At 47.9% G+C, this 17234-nt stretch overlaps 1 protein-coding gene across 1 annotated transcript in view; it reads left to right on the forward strand.

Moving 5' to 3' along the window:
- MED16 (mediator complex subunit 16) overlaps positions 1 to 17234 on the forward strand; it is a 110912-nt gene that overhangs the window by 41078 nt on the left and 52600 nt on the right. Inside the window, exons 5-9 of the mRNA XM_086946721.1 lie at positions 640 to 1071; positions 5041 to 5146; positions 14047 to 14202; positions 15129 to 15340; positions 15830 to 16036. Coding sequence (XP_086802847.1) covers positions 640 to 1071; positions 5041 to 5146; positions 14047 to 14202; positions 15129 to 15340; positions 15830 to 16036 — 1113 coding nt within the window. The remainder of the gene's footprint in view (positions 1 to 639; positions 1072 to 5040; positions 5147 to 14046; positions 14203 to 15128; positions 15341 to 15829; positions 16037 to 17234) is intronic.

A 17234-nucleotide genomic window follows, 5' to 3' on the forward strand; every position in this document is an offset into this window, starting at 1 on the left:
TCTGCTGTCTGATCTGAATGTGTTTGTTGTTAGTAATCTGGGCAATGATTATTTTGTCTCTGACGTGTTACCAGGTTGGATATCTGTAACCTCACTCATGGCTGTGTAGTCTGTGAGCTTAGCATGTGTGATGTCTGGAACCTGCTCCCTGGCACTGCTGTCTGCCCGAGTCAGTTGAATAGCAGTAACCTGTGCACCGGCCACCTGGTGCTGTTAGATATTTGTCACCTGTGTGTCAGTTCTTCTGTTTGCAGTCAGTGATTGCTCGATATCAGTGCCTTGAGTGAGTGCTCTTCTGTCTGTGACCCAAGCTATTGGATTTCTAATCTGAGAGCTGGTCCTGCTGTCTGAAAGCTTAAGCCTGTGGAATAGCTCTGCTAATGCCTTACGCGGTACATTGGTGTATATCGAAGAATAGTTCTGATGAGGCCTCGTAGTGTTCATCCGTGGAAATTGTGCAGTAAAAATGTTTGGTTTTGGTCACCTGGTTCTCCCACCCATTTTGTGCAGCTTTATTGCTCCTACACTCTCACTTGCTTTGAGCAGCCTTGCTTCCACCCACTTTCTCATTGGATGGCATTAACTGTGCTCTTTCAGGCACTCATGTTTTTTTTTCTTGCTCTTCTCTCCCTGTACCAGTCTGGCGCCTCAAGCTTTGGGGACAAGTTCTCTCGGGTGAAGTTCTCGCCCTCCCTCACACTTTTTGGTGGAAAGCCCATGGAGGGTTGGATCGCAGTCACCATCAGTGGCCTAGTCACCGTCTCGCTACTGAAGCCCAATGGGCAGGTACTGACTTCCACAGAGAGCTTGTGTCGGCTGCGGTGCCGAGTGGCTCTGGCTGACATCGCATTCACCGGGGGTGGCAACATTGTGGTGGCGACATCCGACGGCAGCAGTACATCACCAGTCCAGTTCTACAAGGTGTGCGTAGGTGTGGTGAATGAGAAATGCCGCATTGACACTGAAATCCTGCCCTCACTCTTCATGCGCTGCACCACGGACCCGGTGCGCAAGGACAAGTACCCGGCCGTCACACACCTCAAGTTCCTCGCCCGAGACATGTCTGAGCAGGTGAGCTCATTAAGAATAGCTGTAATGGTAAAACCAGTGCTATGTTTTTGGGGTTTGAGAGTTTGGAATTCCAAAAAAGCTACCTCTGCTTCGTTTTCTTAGATGGTGGTGCTCAGTGTGTACGTGACTGTTGCTGTCCTCTTAAAAAGGATGCTTGGGGGGGGGGGAGGGGGGCATCTCCTGGTGATCCCCTGTCCTTCAATTGCAACAATGGGGGGAGGTAGAGTATAGAGATAGGATTCTCACTCCACGGGCACTGATAATTAAACAAAAAGAATCCTACTCCGAGTGCATACCCCAGGGATGGGGGACACTCAGTGTTGTGAAAAATACCCCTCACACACCAACAGGCCCCTTGGTGTCATGCTTCATCATTGGGGTCTTCGCATCCCACTAGAGGGATGCGGCGTGCTGCGACCAGCGACTACGCGGGAGCACTGCCAGAGTTGACTATGTGTGGTGTGTGTAAGGTGTAAGTGGTGGGGTATTTGACGATGTGAGTGAAGGGTGTGGTGAGAGTTAAAAAGTACCTGGCTAGTAGGTTCTAAAAAAACTTTATTCAAGACCTCAAGCTGGTACTCCTAAAAGAAGTGCAAAGTTGAGGTTAGTTGTCTTTATTATGGACATTACCTCTGGTGTGCGTCGACATGTTTCGGAACTGGTGTTCCTTCTTCAGGACGGGGGCACAACTTCCCAACCTTACTCACGTGTTTTTACAAAAAAGACTTTTTGTCTAGGAAATAAAAGAAAAGTGAAAATATTTACAGTGATGGAATGAGGCTATAGTGTGCCTACAGCGGTATTGGTTCATGCAGTTGCATGACTCATTGTTAATGATTTATCCTGCTCCATGAGCATATCCAGAACGTCAGGGTGGGATGATGGATTCGTAATAGAATCCGCCAGAGATTGCCTCCTTCTACCACCCAGGGCTGCTCCGCTGATCAGGTCTTGAATAAAGTTTTTTTAGAACCTACTAGCCAGGTACTTTTTAACTCTCACCACACCCTTCACTCACATCCTCAAATACCCCACCACTTACACCTTACACACACCACACATAGTCAACTCTGACAGTGCTCCCGCGTAGTCGCTGGTCGCAGCACGCTGCATCCCTCTAGTGGGATGCGAAGACCCCAATGATGAAGCATGACACCAAGGGGCCTGTTGGTGTGTGAGGGGTATTTTTCACAACATTGAGTGTCCCCCATCCCTGGGGTATGCACTCGGAGTAGGATTCTTTTTGTTTAATTATCGATCCCCTGTCCTTAGCTGAACCATTGATGGTTGTGTGAGCTTTTCATAACTTCGTGAGCAGATGGTACAATACTTAAGTCTTGGCACTAATGCCTTGGCACAATGACAGAGCTGTGTGTGGCCACAGAACCGGAAGAAGGGCCGAAGCAAGTAAGTTTTGGCGCTTTAATGGAGCGATGAGTCGGCCACTGTACTGGCAGCAAGCAAGTCTTTGCTCTTTAGCAACGCTCAGTGTGGGCCACAGTACCTGATTGATGGGGTGGGAACACAACAGGGAGCTCTGTGCATTGGCAGAGCTGCATGTTGGCCACAGTACTCAAAGGTTTAAGCTCATCAGCCAAATTTCTAAAATAGGCCGTCTTGAAGTACACTAGTAGACATGTCTACAACTTTCAGTACTGGAAGGAGAATAAGGCAACCTGGAAAGACGTGCCACATTTTTGCCTGAGTTGTGTAGGATGGTCTTGGGTTCAGGAAGAGTCCAGTGCTGAAGAAAGCCCTGTCCTTTGTTGTAGTACAAAAGCTGTTGGCCATAGTGGAAGTATGTGGTGCAGAACATGAGTACGTAACTCACTTCAGTAGAGGTAAGAATGTTTCCACCCCTATTTAGCAGCCACCTTTTCCTGTTTAGGAGTTCTCAACAACCTGTGTGTGCATAAATCTGCAAGCGTCTCTAAGAATAAAAGATGATCCTGTGGTGCTGCATGACTTGTTCACCCCTCCCTCAGTCCTCACAGTACTGTGACGGGGCTCTCTCAAACAAGTCCACCACATTCCGGGACTTGACAGGCTTGCAGAACCGAGAACCTTATGTAGAGGTTGGCAGACGAGATACTGTGTCAGATCTTGGCAGAGATCCTGTCTGTCTGAGTACCGGTGCCACAGGCTGCGTTGCTCTTGTAAGATGGTGGAGGAGACTCTTGCCATGTTTGTAACAGATTATCCCATGTTCCTCCAGTGGAATGTTCCTTTGAATACATAGAGGGTGTGACCAGAAGCCCCTTTGCCCCGCGTTTATCTCAACCCTTTGACATGGGCACCCAAAGCAGCCATCAGTACATCCAATCCTGAGGCATTAAATCTCTCCTTGAATGAGTCTCGAGTTTTTGTCTGCATCTTCGGAAAAACTAGTTCATTCTCGTAACGGCAGTCTGAGTATCTTCATCTAGAGCAAACCTTTCAGCTTTGTTTTTCTGACACGCAGACCCAGTGGGTTCTTCTAGTTTACCAGCAGGGGCCTTTAGTTTTTAATGCGCATCAGTGCAAAGTCAATGATCCACTGTCCCTACCCATGCTAACGCCTCTACCTCCTCCGCTTTGAAGGGAGCGGACCAATGTCTGCTTCTATCTCAAGAGGTTAAGAGCATCTGAACCCGCTCGGCTGGTTCAGTTAAGAATGTTATGGTTCATTTAATCTCACCAGTTTCCATAGTCTAGCTATGTGGTAAGCTGTCAAAATTCCCTCATCTGATTTTGACCCTGTCACAGTGTCATCATAACCTCAGCCAGATGTTGTGAGCCAAACTTTGTTGGCCAAATATAGAGTCTTATAGCCAGGGAATGAGTAGAAAGCACAAATCTTTGTATGCTACATACATGTTCATGCAACCGCATACACAGGCAGTGTAAGCGTCTCTCCGATTTGTCTTTTTAGAGGGCTTTGGTGAGTGCATCCTGCCATGGTGTGACCTCGCTTGATGCGTGTGGCTCAGAGCTCCTTCCTTACGTTGTACTGCATTTGTACTCTCAAAGGCCAGAGACGGAATAGAAGAAAGGGGGAAGACTTAGGAAAGAGGCAAAGAGTGAATGGAGGGGGGGCTCCACTGGGGCCGCTGACGCAGAGGGTGAGGTTGGAAGAGAAATCCAGGCTGACATTGAGTAATTATTTGATAGTGACTTAAACATGGGGTCTATATGAGGGTGATGAGAGTCTGACAGAGTTAAAAAGGCGGAGGCATGGTGAGCGCGATAGTAGATCCGGACAGAGAGTTGGAAAGTAGGAGGCATAGTGAGAGTGGGAGCAGGGTTTGACAGAGCGCATAAAGCAGCCTCCTACCTCCGCCTTCTTGTTAATGGAGATATTTCCAGGAAGAGAACATCCCAAGGATGATAAGTTGGGATCTACTGGGAATAAATTCATGTTCTCAAACCCGGGGGCTTGGAGCTCCCTGACTGCAGAGTTCTTGATGGAGTCCTGACGGTCAGCCCTGATTTTCTTCTAAATTGGCATTTGTCCCGGCTTCTCAGGCTCTCCACCTCGGATAAGTGCACTTCTACTTAATGTAAATGAGACCAGTGGACACCGTGGTTACCGTGAAGATCTGGCTTTCTTGGACCCTTGCTGAGCATTCAAGCTTGAGACCCGCAGTCAACAAGGAGGCACTTTTGTATGAGGGAGGTACTCCAGTTTCTAGGCTATGCAGCTCCTAATCCCCATGCCTGTCTTGAAATGACACCTTAAATCACTGCACTCGGAGCCCGTTGTTGAGGTGCATTAACAGAGTGGTGCTTGGGGTCTCAGTCGTGGCACGTTGGGACCCCTGCTGTATGAAGCCTCTGCAACACACTCATTCTTTGCCTTCCTCACCAGTGTTGGTGGTAATTTGTTCTTTTGGGAGCCTGGTGAATGAAAGTGAGTGCGGTGAGCTGCAGCTTTGAGATGTAAGGTGCTCACCGTCCCTCTTCGTCCTCTCTGGTTTCCCTCTGCTGCAGGTATTGCTTTGTGCGTCCAACCAGACCAGCAGCATCGTGGAGTGCTGGTCACTGCGCAAGGAGGGCCTGCCCGTCAACAACATCTTCCAGCAGTTGTCTCCTGTGGGTGAGTTTTGCATGTGGTAAAGAACGCGTTCTGCAGAATTAGAAGAATGGTGCTGCGGCTGGGCCTGGTGTCTGTGGCCCTCTGGAGCTTCATGCTGTAGAAGACTCATTTGTTCTGATCGGTCTGAGTGAGAAGGTGGAAAGGTGGAGGATTGGAAGGTTCCCACAGCCCCCCCTTTCCCCCACATCCCCACCGCCTGAAGACTGTGCAGACTGCACGCATGAAGCTTCTTTATTGCTGATTTGCTTTGCGCCGAGTTGGTGAGCCTGAGGCTTGCACTGGTGATGCCTGTGTTGTACGTGTTGTGTATTGCTCCAGCCTTCATTCTCTTCCAGGGGATTCTCATCAAAGTCATAAGCACTGAATATTCCCGCCTGCGTTCGGGACCCCATGGTATTGGGTGGGTGGTTGTGTGTGCGCAAATACCGAAGGCTTGAATTCCTCATTTGCAATGGTTTTCATTGAATGAACCCCTTCCCAGTCCCAGACCCTTCTGTGTACCGGAAAGAGCGAGCATGAGGTGCAGAGAGAGCCTTTATTGAATGAATGAAATGCAAAGGCATTCTTAGCCTAGGGAGAGGATGTGGCGTAACAGCCTGAGCTGCAGACTTCGGAGCTGGTGGGAACCAGGTGTGAGTCTCTGTGTCAGCATCACCATCCTGTGATTCTGAGCAAATCGCGTAATCTCCCTGTGCCTACAATTCAGCGCCTTAAGACCCCCATGGGTGACTTGCCACCCTTTACAAATCCTGGATTGATTGATTTAGCCAATAGGCTGCTTTCAAAACATAACAATTTGATACTGGCACTGTGGCAATGTGAATGAAGCATTCTTTAGTCTTAGGTACAAGCTCAAGACATATATTTAAATATATATTTGAAACCAAAATTCGTAGCCCTCTTGGGGGCACAGAGCTGTAATTTATTTCGACAAGGCAGACGCGTTTCAGCAAAAAGCCTTTCTGAATGCCGGTTGTCACATCTTTAAATCCTACCTGCCACACTTCCATTGGATAATGAAAGCATGGCATGTATAAACAGACCGCAGCTTTACCAAGGTCGGATGAAAATGTCCTCTAAGCTTTAAAGCTGTTATTAAGCATTCAAACTTGCAGCAATTTGAGCACATCCTGCTCGTGTAGCTTTTTCATAAATGTATCTCTTGAAGAATCAGGATACACTGCGCACACATGAATTGTTAAATAGTTGCAGCCGGTCTTTTCCATTAAACATGCAGGCTTAAATATAAAGTTCTTTGCCCTTCGTTCAGCCTCAATTTACACGGACTTTTAGCTCATAGCTGCAGGCGCTGGTTAAATAATCATCGTCTAACACTTTAGTAATGTCTGGCCTGCTGTCAGCAGGCATGCCTTCAGTGGCGACGGTTCTGGCAGTAATTTAATTCATCCATCCAAATGCCACTAATAATGCTGAGCAGCCTTGGGGCGGGTGCCTCTGTGGTGAATGCGACGTTCACATGAGAAATTTGAAACCAAAATTCGGAGCAAAAAAGTGGGTGCGCTCAGGAGAAACTACTTAGATCGTTTCTATCCCAAACAAAACAAATGCGTTTTAGGCGCCAACTGAATTACGTATGGCGACGTCAGTTTAGGAAACATCATAAAACCATATATTTTCAAACTCAATCGCAGAGGAAGACTTTTCTCCTCGTTCCACAGTGGATTTTAAACCCTGTGCAACACTTAGTTACACAGCTGCGTGGCTCCTAGAGATAGAACATTATATGGAGGACAGCGAGAATGCTTCCCGCCTCACCGATCTGCCCTGGACACCAGCGACCATTAATGCGTCGGGCTGGATCATAGTCCCGTGTTTACACTTTACTCGCGAACTTCGAGGACTAATTGGTCATCCCTTTCTCTCTGGTCCTGATGAAGCCTTAAAGACTTCACAGGCAGAAACGCATCGACCATTTCCCTTCTTGGTGAAGTAAATCCACTGATGGAAATTATGAATTAACCAAATTTCAATGGGGTATTGTATTAGGAGATATAAAGAAATCACTGTGTGTCCCCAGATATTATCTTTTGGTTGGCTCGTAAACCTCTGTGAATGTCAAATGTAAATCCAGTACTTGTAAAGCGCACGAATCACCCCCGAAGGGGTATCTCGGCGCTGGGGGCCGTTGGGAAGATTAAGCAAGCTATTGCCCAGAGTCGCATGGTGCTGGGCAGACCCCTGCTGCCAGAGCCGGGGATCAAACTGTGATCCCCAGCGTCCAGCGTCAGTCGCCCTGGCCGCGGCGCCACACCTCTCCCCAATAGGACTAATAGAGCCACCAATATATTTGTTAATTCTGTTGTGAAAGATATGGTTGGGAGAAGCCAAAATTGACATTGATTTTTTTTTGTGTTAATAATAAGTGTTTGAGTATATTCGTGACGCTGTCAATTGGATGTTGTAATGTTTTGTTAATTTGAAAAAATGCACAAAAAGGAAATAAGCGGCAACAATTGCGTTTGAAAATCTATGGTTTTATGATTTGGTTAAATTGACGTCGTCGTAAGTATTTAAGCTGACACCTCCAACACATTTGTTTTGTTTGGGATAGCAAACGATGCTAAGTAGTTTGTCGCAAGCTCACCCACCTTTTTTGTGGATATTTTGCCAGCCCAAGAGCTGCAGGGAGCATTGGGCATCCCCCTATTTTTTATTTGTGATGCACCTAAAACTTGCACTGTGAGTCCCGTGTTGTACGTGTCGCATATTGTTGAAGCCTTCACTGCATATGCAGTATCTGCGGTGAGTGGCGGAGTCTTGCACTCCTGCTGCCTCTGATACACCTGATTGGTGAGTCTCTAAGGCTTCCACTTGTGATGTGTACGTTGTACATGTTGTATATTGTATAAGCCTTCACTGCCTCTGCGACATCTGTGATGAGTGGAGAGTTGTACTTCTGCTGCCTGCGCTTTACCCGTTCTCTGTATATGGGAGGGTTCCATTCACTGTGCTGTGCCTGTTGTGTTTTTGAGGGAAATTTGCACTGCTGTGGTTTGTGCTGTACCTCACGTGAAGGAAGATTGCAAAGATTCTTGGAATGCATTATTCAGGCTTTCTGTGTAGTGTTTCTCTTTTTTTTTTGTTAATTTATTTTTATTGCAGGATTCAAACATTGATATAGTCAAATATGGGCGTTGTATCAAAAAAATATCCTGAATTCACAGGCCATGCATGGTATAAAGTCAAATATACATAGTATTGTATTTTTCATTAAGTCCTTTACAGTTACAACAACTCCCCCCCCCCCCTCCCGCCAATTACCCCGGCACTTATATATGTCAAGTCACAAATCCCTTATACTGTGTTCATAGTATCTTATGAGAAAAAACAATATATAGCCTCAATGTTCAACGGTTCCCGGCCATGTCCAATTCACTCCCTATGTCAACAGATCAACATGTTCTTATTGTTGTGCTGTTCATTCGGTCTGGCTCTCTCTGCACCTGGTTGTACATCCTCAGTTGTCCCTATATGGGCTTCATCAGGGAAAGGGGAAGAGGAAGGGGGAAGGGGGATAAGGACAGGGGGGGGAGGAAGAGGGTGGGGAGGGGGGAGGATGGGAAAAGAGGGGGAGAAGATTGGGGGGAGGGGTTGAAGGGGGGGGGAGATTGGGGGGGGCTGAAGGGGGTGGGGGCGATAGTCTCTTTTTAGTTAATTGTGCAACTCTCCATCATTGTCTTCATTCGCAGCGTGAGGCAGGCTGACATCAGCACCTGATTCAAAATCTAGCAGTATTGCATTCCATTCCAATGAAATGGGGTGCTTATGTAGACCTCTACGCTCCTCCCGCTGTAATTCTGCACTCTCTGCCTTCCTCCCCCACCTCAGCACCCCCCGCGCCAAATGTCTGGTTCTGGTGGTCTAGCCGATTTCCATCTCCTATTTATCGTTCTCTTCGCTAGTTGTAATGCCATATCAGCGAAGCGGGACACTACACTTCTCTACTTTTCAGTAGGGCCCAGCCCCAGTATGCAATATTCTACAGAGGTGTACGGTCTCGCTGGAGCTACCCTGATTAGTTCCTTATGTACCGTTGTCCAAAAGTATCCTAATTTTGGGCATTCCCATAGCATGTGTAATAGTTGTGCGTCGTCCGCTGAGCATCGGGGGCACGTGGCCGCAGCAGCAGGAAACATGGCGTGTATCCTATGTGGAGTGAGGTATGCTCTGTGTATAATCATCAGTTGAATACATTTAAATTTTGGGTTCCTCGAAACCTTTTTAGGGAATTTCAGAATCCTCGCCCACTCTTTGTCTCTAAAGGCTCTCCCTATGTCTCCCTCCCAACGTTCGCGTGTGGGTTGAAGGGAAATGGCCCTACCGGTCCTAATGCCATGCGTTAACCATTTCGTCAAATGGCTACCCGTTCCCATTAAATATTGCATAGTAAGCAGGGAGTTCGTGGGCGGTTCCTCACCAGTCCGTGCCCATGTTAGTGTCACATAGTGTTTAACTCTAGCAAATAATATAAATAACCTCTCAGGGGTCTGATGTGTTCTGTTAAAGTCCGCAAATGGCATGATGTTGCCATCCAAAAACAGGTCTCCCACCTACGTGACGCCTGCGTCATGCCAAGCAGTTAGGTCGTGTTCTGTTAGTGCGTGCAACCCAAGCGGAATCCCCAAGAGTGGTATAGTGGGAGCATATGATGTCGTCGCATTCGTATACCTCAATGCTTTCCTCCAGCAGCCAAGAGCGAGTCTAAGCAGAAGCGGTGCCGATCCAGGTATTTTAACCTTTGGCAACAATAATCTATGGATGACACCGTTTGCTCTGTCCGTTTCTGTCATGTCGATCTCATGAACACTGCGGCATGCCAGCTAGTAGGCTAGCCATTGCAGTTGGCATGCGTAGCTATATGCCAACATATCCGGTAATCCCATTCCTTTCTGTGCAGTCGGTAGTTGTAGCTTGGCTATACTAATGCGTCGTCTTCCCAAACCCCACACCAGTTCTGTTAATATAGTATTTAGTGTTTTAAACGTACGCGCGGGGATCAGAAGCGGCAAGTTCGTAAAGAAATAAAGAAGACTGGGTAGGACTACCATCTTACAGATGGCTACCCTTCCGGCCATCGAAAGTGGCAGCGTGTTCCAGAACTGCATTTGTGCTTTTAAGGTGGCGATCGCTCTACCTAGGTTCCCGTCCAACATGTCTTTCGTCTCTCTATATATTTGTATCCCTAAGTACCTGAAGGTCATTGGTGCAACCTGCAAGCAATATGGGGTGAACCGGAGTCGTGCGTCCCTACCCGCGGTACCAAACCAATACCCGTATGACTTGGCGTTGTTTATCGTGAGGCCCGACATGACTCGAAAGTCCTCAAAAATGTTTGGTATCGGGTCTAGACTGTCCCTCATGTCCCCTATATATAAGATGATGTCCTCCCCATATGCCGATACTATATGCATCATTTCAGTTCTCTGTATACCCCTGTGCTGTGCAGAAGCCCGGAGTTTATGTAATAGTGGTTCCAGTGCTAGGATGAACAGTAGGGGCGATAGCGGGCAGCCCTGTCTGGTGCCCTTCTCAATTCTAAGAGGGCTGGATATGCATTTATTAGTGCGTACCCTTGCCGTCGGTTGTGTATATAACCGAGTCACCCAAGCCACAAACTCAGGCGGAAGTTTGAATTTACGGAGTGTTGCGAGCCTGTAATCCCATCTAAGGGAGTCAAATGCCTGTTTCAGGTCTAAAGATATGCAGCCCTCCATACCGTTTACCGCGTCTTCATGAAGCATTATCTGGCTTAGCCTTCGTAGGTTCATCGCTGTACTCCGGCCGGGGACAAAACCGCATTGGCCTGGGTGTATTAAGCATGGGATATAGGGGGCCAGCCGCATCGCCAAAATTTTACTAAGAATCTTGTAATCCGTGTTCAAGAGCGAGAGTGGTCGGTAGTTCGCACGGTGGAGCCCGTCCTTACCAGGTTTCAAGAGTGAGACTATCAGTGCCTGTAGCGTCGTGGGTGGGAGTGCAGTAGTATTTAGAGACTCTAGATAAAGCTCGTGTAAATGCGGTACAAGAATGTCTGCATATGTCCCATGAAACTCAGCCGGCAGGCCGTCGGTCCCAGGGGTTTTACCTCGCGGTAGCGCCCGGATCGCTTGCTTTATTTCTGCAATCGTGATCGGCGAGCAATGTCAGTACTCTGTTCCGCCGTGAGTCGTGGGACATCGAGATTCGTCATAAAGGAGTCCTACTGCTCCTCCGATAACGGCGTATGACGTCCATACAGTGCCTTATGATATTCCTGAAACGTGTTGTTTATGCCCTGTGTGTTGTTTCTCTGAGCACAAGTGATGCTTGCATCGCTGCTGCGTGTACTCGATCTGTTCTTTGACTCTGTGAGAAGCCTGCACTGGGGCATAGTAAACCGTGTGTTTTGTGCTGCTGCTACCTCTCCTGTACCACTGGGATGATGAAAATTCCTTTTACGCTCTTACCATGACATCGCACTCTGGCCGGAATAAGAGCAGTTGCCCTCGGCCGCTGCCCCTGGTGGCTGTTGGCCGAGCCATGGGGGCCTTGCTGGCGCCTCCCAGTCTACCCTCTGGTCTCTGGAGTCTGCCTGAATGTGGGTTCTGCTGCAGCCCGTTGAATGGCTCGGTTTCGGCTATTGGCTGCCAGAGGGTCACGTGAACCCTCTCCCTCTTATCAGAGTTCTGTCTGATGACAACTGGTCAGCAGGGTTAGGTGTTCGTGTTGGAACCGGTGAAAGTAGGTTGCATACAAAGATACTTGGAGGGTCACTTCTTTCAAACGGCTCCCAGGTGGAATAGACGCGCTGCCCCTCTTTTGCATAGATTGCATTGGCTCCCCATTAAACAGAGAGCCTGATTCAAAGGCTTTGTATCGCCCACAAAGCAATCTACGGCCAAGCTCCAGTGAACATAAAAGAAGGCCTGGAGAACCATGCTGCAGGCCGGTCACTGCCAACATCTGAGGCCTGCCGCCTAGGCCTTCCCCGATACACCACCAAATCCAAAGGGGGCAGTGCGTTTTCTGTCATGCTCCCACAAATCTGGAACAGCCTACCTTCGCACCTTCGCAGGGAACCGGTCCTCCTTACCGTTAGGAAACAACTTAAAACGCTTCCGTTTAGGGAGGCGTTGGCTACAGTGTAGTCTGCTGCCTTGTGTTACCAGTTACCGTCAGTGATCCTGGCCACTCTCTCTAAAAGAGCTTAGAGACCTGAAGGTGATTTTGCGCTATACAAAAGACATCTAACGTAACATAAGCTATTGATAACCCATGGATTCCCTTAAACCTATGGTTTCATGTGAATTCCCTCTTGTGATTCAGGCTCGGAATGTGGGTGAACAGGGACTGGGACCCTGTGTTTACTTCACCTTCTAGTACACTGGTTCTAATGGCTTCACACTCTTGTTAGTAGATTGTTCTTCCGTCTTTTTAATGTTTCCAAGACGAAGCAAGGAGCCCTTCAGTTGTCCAGTCCTCCTCTTTCAAGCCCACAGTGGGCGTCCAGGGGGATGTGGTACAAATGGGGGCTGCTGTCAAATGTGTCTGCTTTGAGATTCTGCTTACTACACCTTTGCGTGGTGGCAGCAGCTCAGATCGGTGGGCTGTCGGAGCACGCGTGTGGGCCCACGTGCCACAGTTGGAGCACAGGGAACCTCTCCTAGCGGCTCATTGCTTCATCCTCCCCTATTACCCTTTTGTCGTTTTCTACCCACTTCCTGCATACTTGCTACTTCCTCTAGCATAATGTGGAAAGGTTAGATGTGTCATGTGACTAAAAAGAAAGATCTTGAATATGCTCTTTTGGGCAGCGAACATAACGAGCAATTTAATGACGAGAGCTGATCCTGCTTTGAGGGTAGCTCACACTTGCTGCTATTTCTGCTGAGACAGCTGCTTGGGGTCTCCAGAGATCTCATCATCTTCTGTTTGGTTTCTTAACGAGGATGCGTGGGCTGAAAGCACTTAAACTTGATTGATGAAACCCATACATTGCTCCGCACCCTTTCGCGTCCAGGCTCCTCTCAGCGGCTTCACAAGTGGTGCTCGCTGCTCACACCTGTCAGGGTACGGTTGTCACACAACCTAGACTTTTGGGTATGCGCTTGATACAGCACCTGGAGTACCATCTCATCTTCGAAGCTCAAGGCTTAGGACAATGGGCACTCTTAAAGCCTCTCCTCATTGGAAAAAGTGTACAAGCATTGGAAAAGCCAATAGGACTCACCTTTGAAAGGCGTTGGGCATCATTTTGGCTTTGATGCTGAACAGCATCGAGAAGAGGGAAAAAAACAAGTTGTTTCCAATGCTGAAAGCGCCGAGTCTTCCTACTTCATTGCCACTGCAGCTATTGTCCCATTTCACAGAGCAGGCCCATTGGGTTTTCATCTTCCCCAGTAAAGGCAGTCAGGATTTTGAAGAATCTGTAGCTCATTACCACATGGCTGCAAACCTTGTAAACCCCTTGTCTAGCTCATGAAGAATGACATGTTATCTTGTTATTTGACGGTGGAAGTTCTTTTGAGTTACTGCACAACTCAAATTGGACTTTGCTGCATCTTGGGTAGGGTTTGCACATGTGAAGCACTGTGCAAATGCAGCTGCTTTAAATTGAAGGCTCTGTATGTACATAAAGAATACCTAAAGATCATAGTGCACTCATTTTATGCCAAGTACACTAGTTCCCTATAAACTGATGTTAAAGGTTAAAAAAACTGTGTCTTTGATCACTGATACAAAAATCTAGATTTTCAGGCACATCTACAAGGGCTGGTAATCCTGCATGGCTAATGGTTGCCTTAGCTCTTTTCTAGAGTACCTCATGCATCCATCCTGTGACAGGAATTGCATCCCTTTGGCTCACGCCTGACAGTAACTGAAGCTCTCTTCTTTCTCAGTGGGAGACAAGCAGCCGATGATCTTGAAATGGCGGATCCTCTCTGCCACCAACGACCTGGACCGCGTCTCCGCCGTGGCACTGCCCAAGCTGCCCATCTCCCTGACCACAACCGACCTGAAAGTGGCCAATGAAACAAAGTTCTACCCTGGCCTGGGTGAGTGTAAAAACTGTGTAAAGACCATATTGTTCAGAGTGTGTTGGGTTGCGGATTCATGTTGGATCATTGGTCCTTAGATGAGATGGCAAACAGCAGCCGCCGAGGACAGCGTGAGCTGCTATGGACACCGGCTTAAGCTTAACACAGCATGCTTGGACTTTCAGCTCAGTGCAGGCAGAGAATAAAATAATCTTTAGCAAATAGTGGAGCCATGTTTAACTCGAAACAGAACAGGCGTTTTTGCAAAAGAGTATTCTTAGCTGCATATAAAGTCAGAGGAGTGATTTACCTGAGGCCTGTAAGCACAAGTGACCTGTGTGAGGCAATTACTAGCATGAATATGACTGAGATTTTTCTGCATGAATACATTTGTTAAATGGCCAGTAAGGGCAACACATCCGGAACAGCCAGGACTCACCTTCCTGTGTGGCCTTTCACCGCCTTCCTTCCTCTAAGAGGCAGGTCTTGCTTTCTGTTTGCTTGTCTCACTTTTGAAGGTTTGCACTGTCCGCGCCCTTGAAGTCCTCAGGACAAGATCGTTCCTTACTTTTTAGTGTGGAACCGGCTTCTGTCCATTAATGTTCTGACAATTTCCCTTTTTTCATTGATAAACTAAAGGTGAAGGTGTCTCTCCTTTCAAGCCTCACTTTGACACTCTCTTCTAATCCAACTCCAACAGCTCAAACCTGTGTAGAATAAACATATTTTTTGTTTGTTTTATTGTGTTTTTTAACTCCCTATGTAGCAGCTGGACAGAACCTACCTTTTGTTATTTAAATATAATCACCCCTTTCATACTCAAGAATTGCTGAAAGGGAGAGCAAGATGGATCCAGCCATTCATTCTCTAAGCAAATGTCGTATTAAGAGACTAGTCAGCAGTAGGCTCTGACCACAACTTTTCTTCATTTCCTTCCTTCAAAGGCCTGGCTTTGGCGTTTCATGATGGCAGTGCCCACATTGTGCACCGTCTCTCCCTGCAAACCATGGCGGTGTACTATGGCTCTGCCACCCAACGCCCAGTGGACGAGCAGGCGGTGAAGCGCCAGCGTACCGGAGGCCCCTCTGTGCACTTCAAAGCCATGCAGATGTCCTGGACATCGCTCGCTCTGGTCGGGATTGATAACCACGGAAAAGTAAGATTGTTTAGTTCCTCTGGTGCCACCCTTGATGTTGACTCTTGCATCTTTTCCCTCACCCTCATTCTCGGTTTCTGTTCTCATTCCTCTGGTGATCTCTCTCTCTCCACCTGTCCTGTACACTGTCCCTCACACTCAAGCTCTTTTTGTCTCCCCACATCTTGTACTCTTGTCCCTCCTTTCCTGTATATTGTCCCTCACCTTCATGCCCTCTTTTAGTCTCCGCTCCTATTGTTCTCACTTCGCCTGTTGTGTATCTTGTGCTCGGGCTTCTGCTCCCCCCTTTTATTGCATAATTATCTCCCATTGCACTGTATCTTGACCCTCGCACTCCTGCTTCGTTTTGTCTCCCCTCTCCTCTTCTTGCTCTGCCTTTCCTGTATCTTCTCCTCGCCCTTACGCTCTTCCCCCCCAGTATCATGTCATTTGCTGCTCCTGTTCTGTATTGTGTCCCTCACCCTCATTCTCTCTTCCTGTCCCCCTCAGCTGAGCATGATGCGCATTTCCCCATCCATGGGCCATATGCTGGACCTAAACACCTCGCTCTGCCACCTCCTGTTCCTGTTGGAGTACTGCATGGTGACCGGCTATGACTGGTGGGACATCTTGCTGCATGTGCAGTCTGGCATGGTGCAGAACCTAGTGGAGAAGCTGCACGAGGAGTACATGCGTCAGAACGCCGCGTTGCAGCAGGTGAGCATTGACATACATCCTCCACTTGAGACGCACTCACTTCAAACGTGAACGCCGCCTTGCAGCAGGTGAGCATTGACATGCCTCCTCAACTTGAGACGCACTCACTTCAAATATCTCAAGCTGCTCCAGAGGCCAAATATGGAATGAATGAAGACAGCAAGTATGTGCCAGCTATCATATTTAAGAAGATTCTTATATTAACAAGAAATATTATTTCTCCACTTTATTTTTAATATCTAACTCTTCTATCCTTTGTGCGCCAGTGTGCAGAAACAGCTCTTCCTCAGTCTGTTCGAGCCGCCTTCTTGAATGTCCTCAAATGTTCCCATGATTGCCAGGGAGCAGCATGGTTGTGTTCTACTACAGAAATCAAAGTTGCATGCTCTGCATAACCCTCTCATGTTAGGTTATGTTACAGCAATGTATACAGGGCGCAGCTCCTCGGAAGAGTGCCTAGCGCTAAAGACACACAGCACCAGCTTGGAAAACTAAACAGATAGTGTGAAAAGCCAAGTTTTCAGTTTCTTTTTAAAAGCAGGAAGATAACTGGTTAGGCTCAAGTCCCTCTGGAGCTTATTCCAATTAAGGGGCCCCAAATAAGAAAAGGCTCTGCCGACACTTCTAAGTCCGTAGATCAGAGGGACTTTCGCCAGATGTGCAGAGGAAGCATGCCAAGTGCGAGCCGGAATGTAGTCCTGAATCCTCTCTCTGAGGCAGCCTGCTCCTGAGCCATGCAGGCCTTGTGCACTAAAACCATGGCCTTAAATTGTACCCTCTTTTTCACTGGGAGCCAGCGGAGGGCCTTTAAATGAGCGTTCATGTGAGAACTAGGGGGTAGTTTAAGTAGGAGTCTGGTCAGCGAGTTCGGCACCACCTGAAGTCTACTCAGAAGGTACTCTGGGAGGTCAAGGTAAAGGGCGTTCCCATAATCCAGTCTCGAGGTGATCAGAGCCTGGATAACCTTCTTCATGGCCGACTCGGACATGAGTTGGGAATCTTTTCAGCATCCGTAGTATACCGAAACAGGAACTGATCAGAGCTTGGATCTGAGGTCGAGAGGAGAGGGTGCTATCAAATTTGATACCTAGATTCCTTACAGAGCTCTGTTGAGGGCCCTCTGCGGGGAATCTTAAGGCCAGCGAGATCTCAGGAGGTATGGGGAAGAAACCCCAAAAATCGTGATCTCAGTCTTGTC

This window comes from Lissotriton vulgaris, chromosome 12 (genome assembly GCF_964263255.1).
Source record: "Lissotriton vulgaris chromosome 12, aLisVul1.2, whole genome shotgun sequence".
NCBI classification, from domain to species: domain Eukaryota; kingdom Metazoa; phylum Chordata; class Amphibia; order Caudata; family Salamandridae; genus Lissotriton; species Lissotriton vulgaris.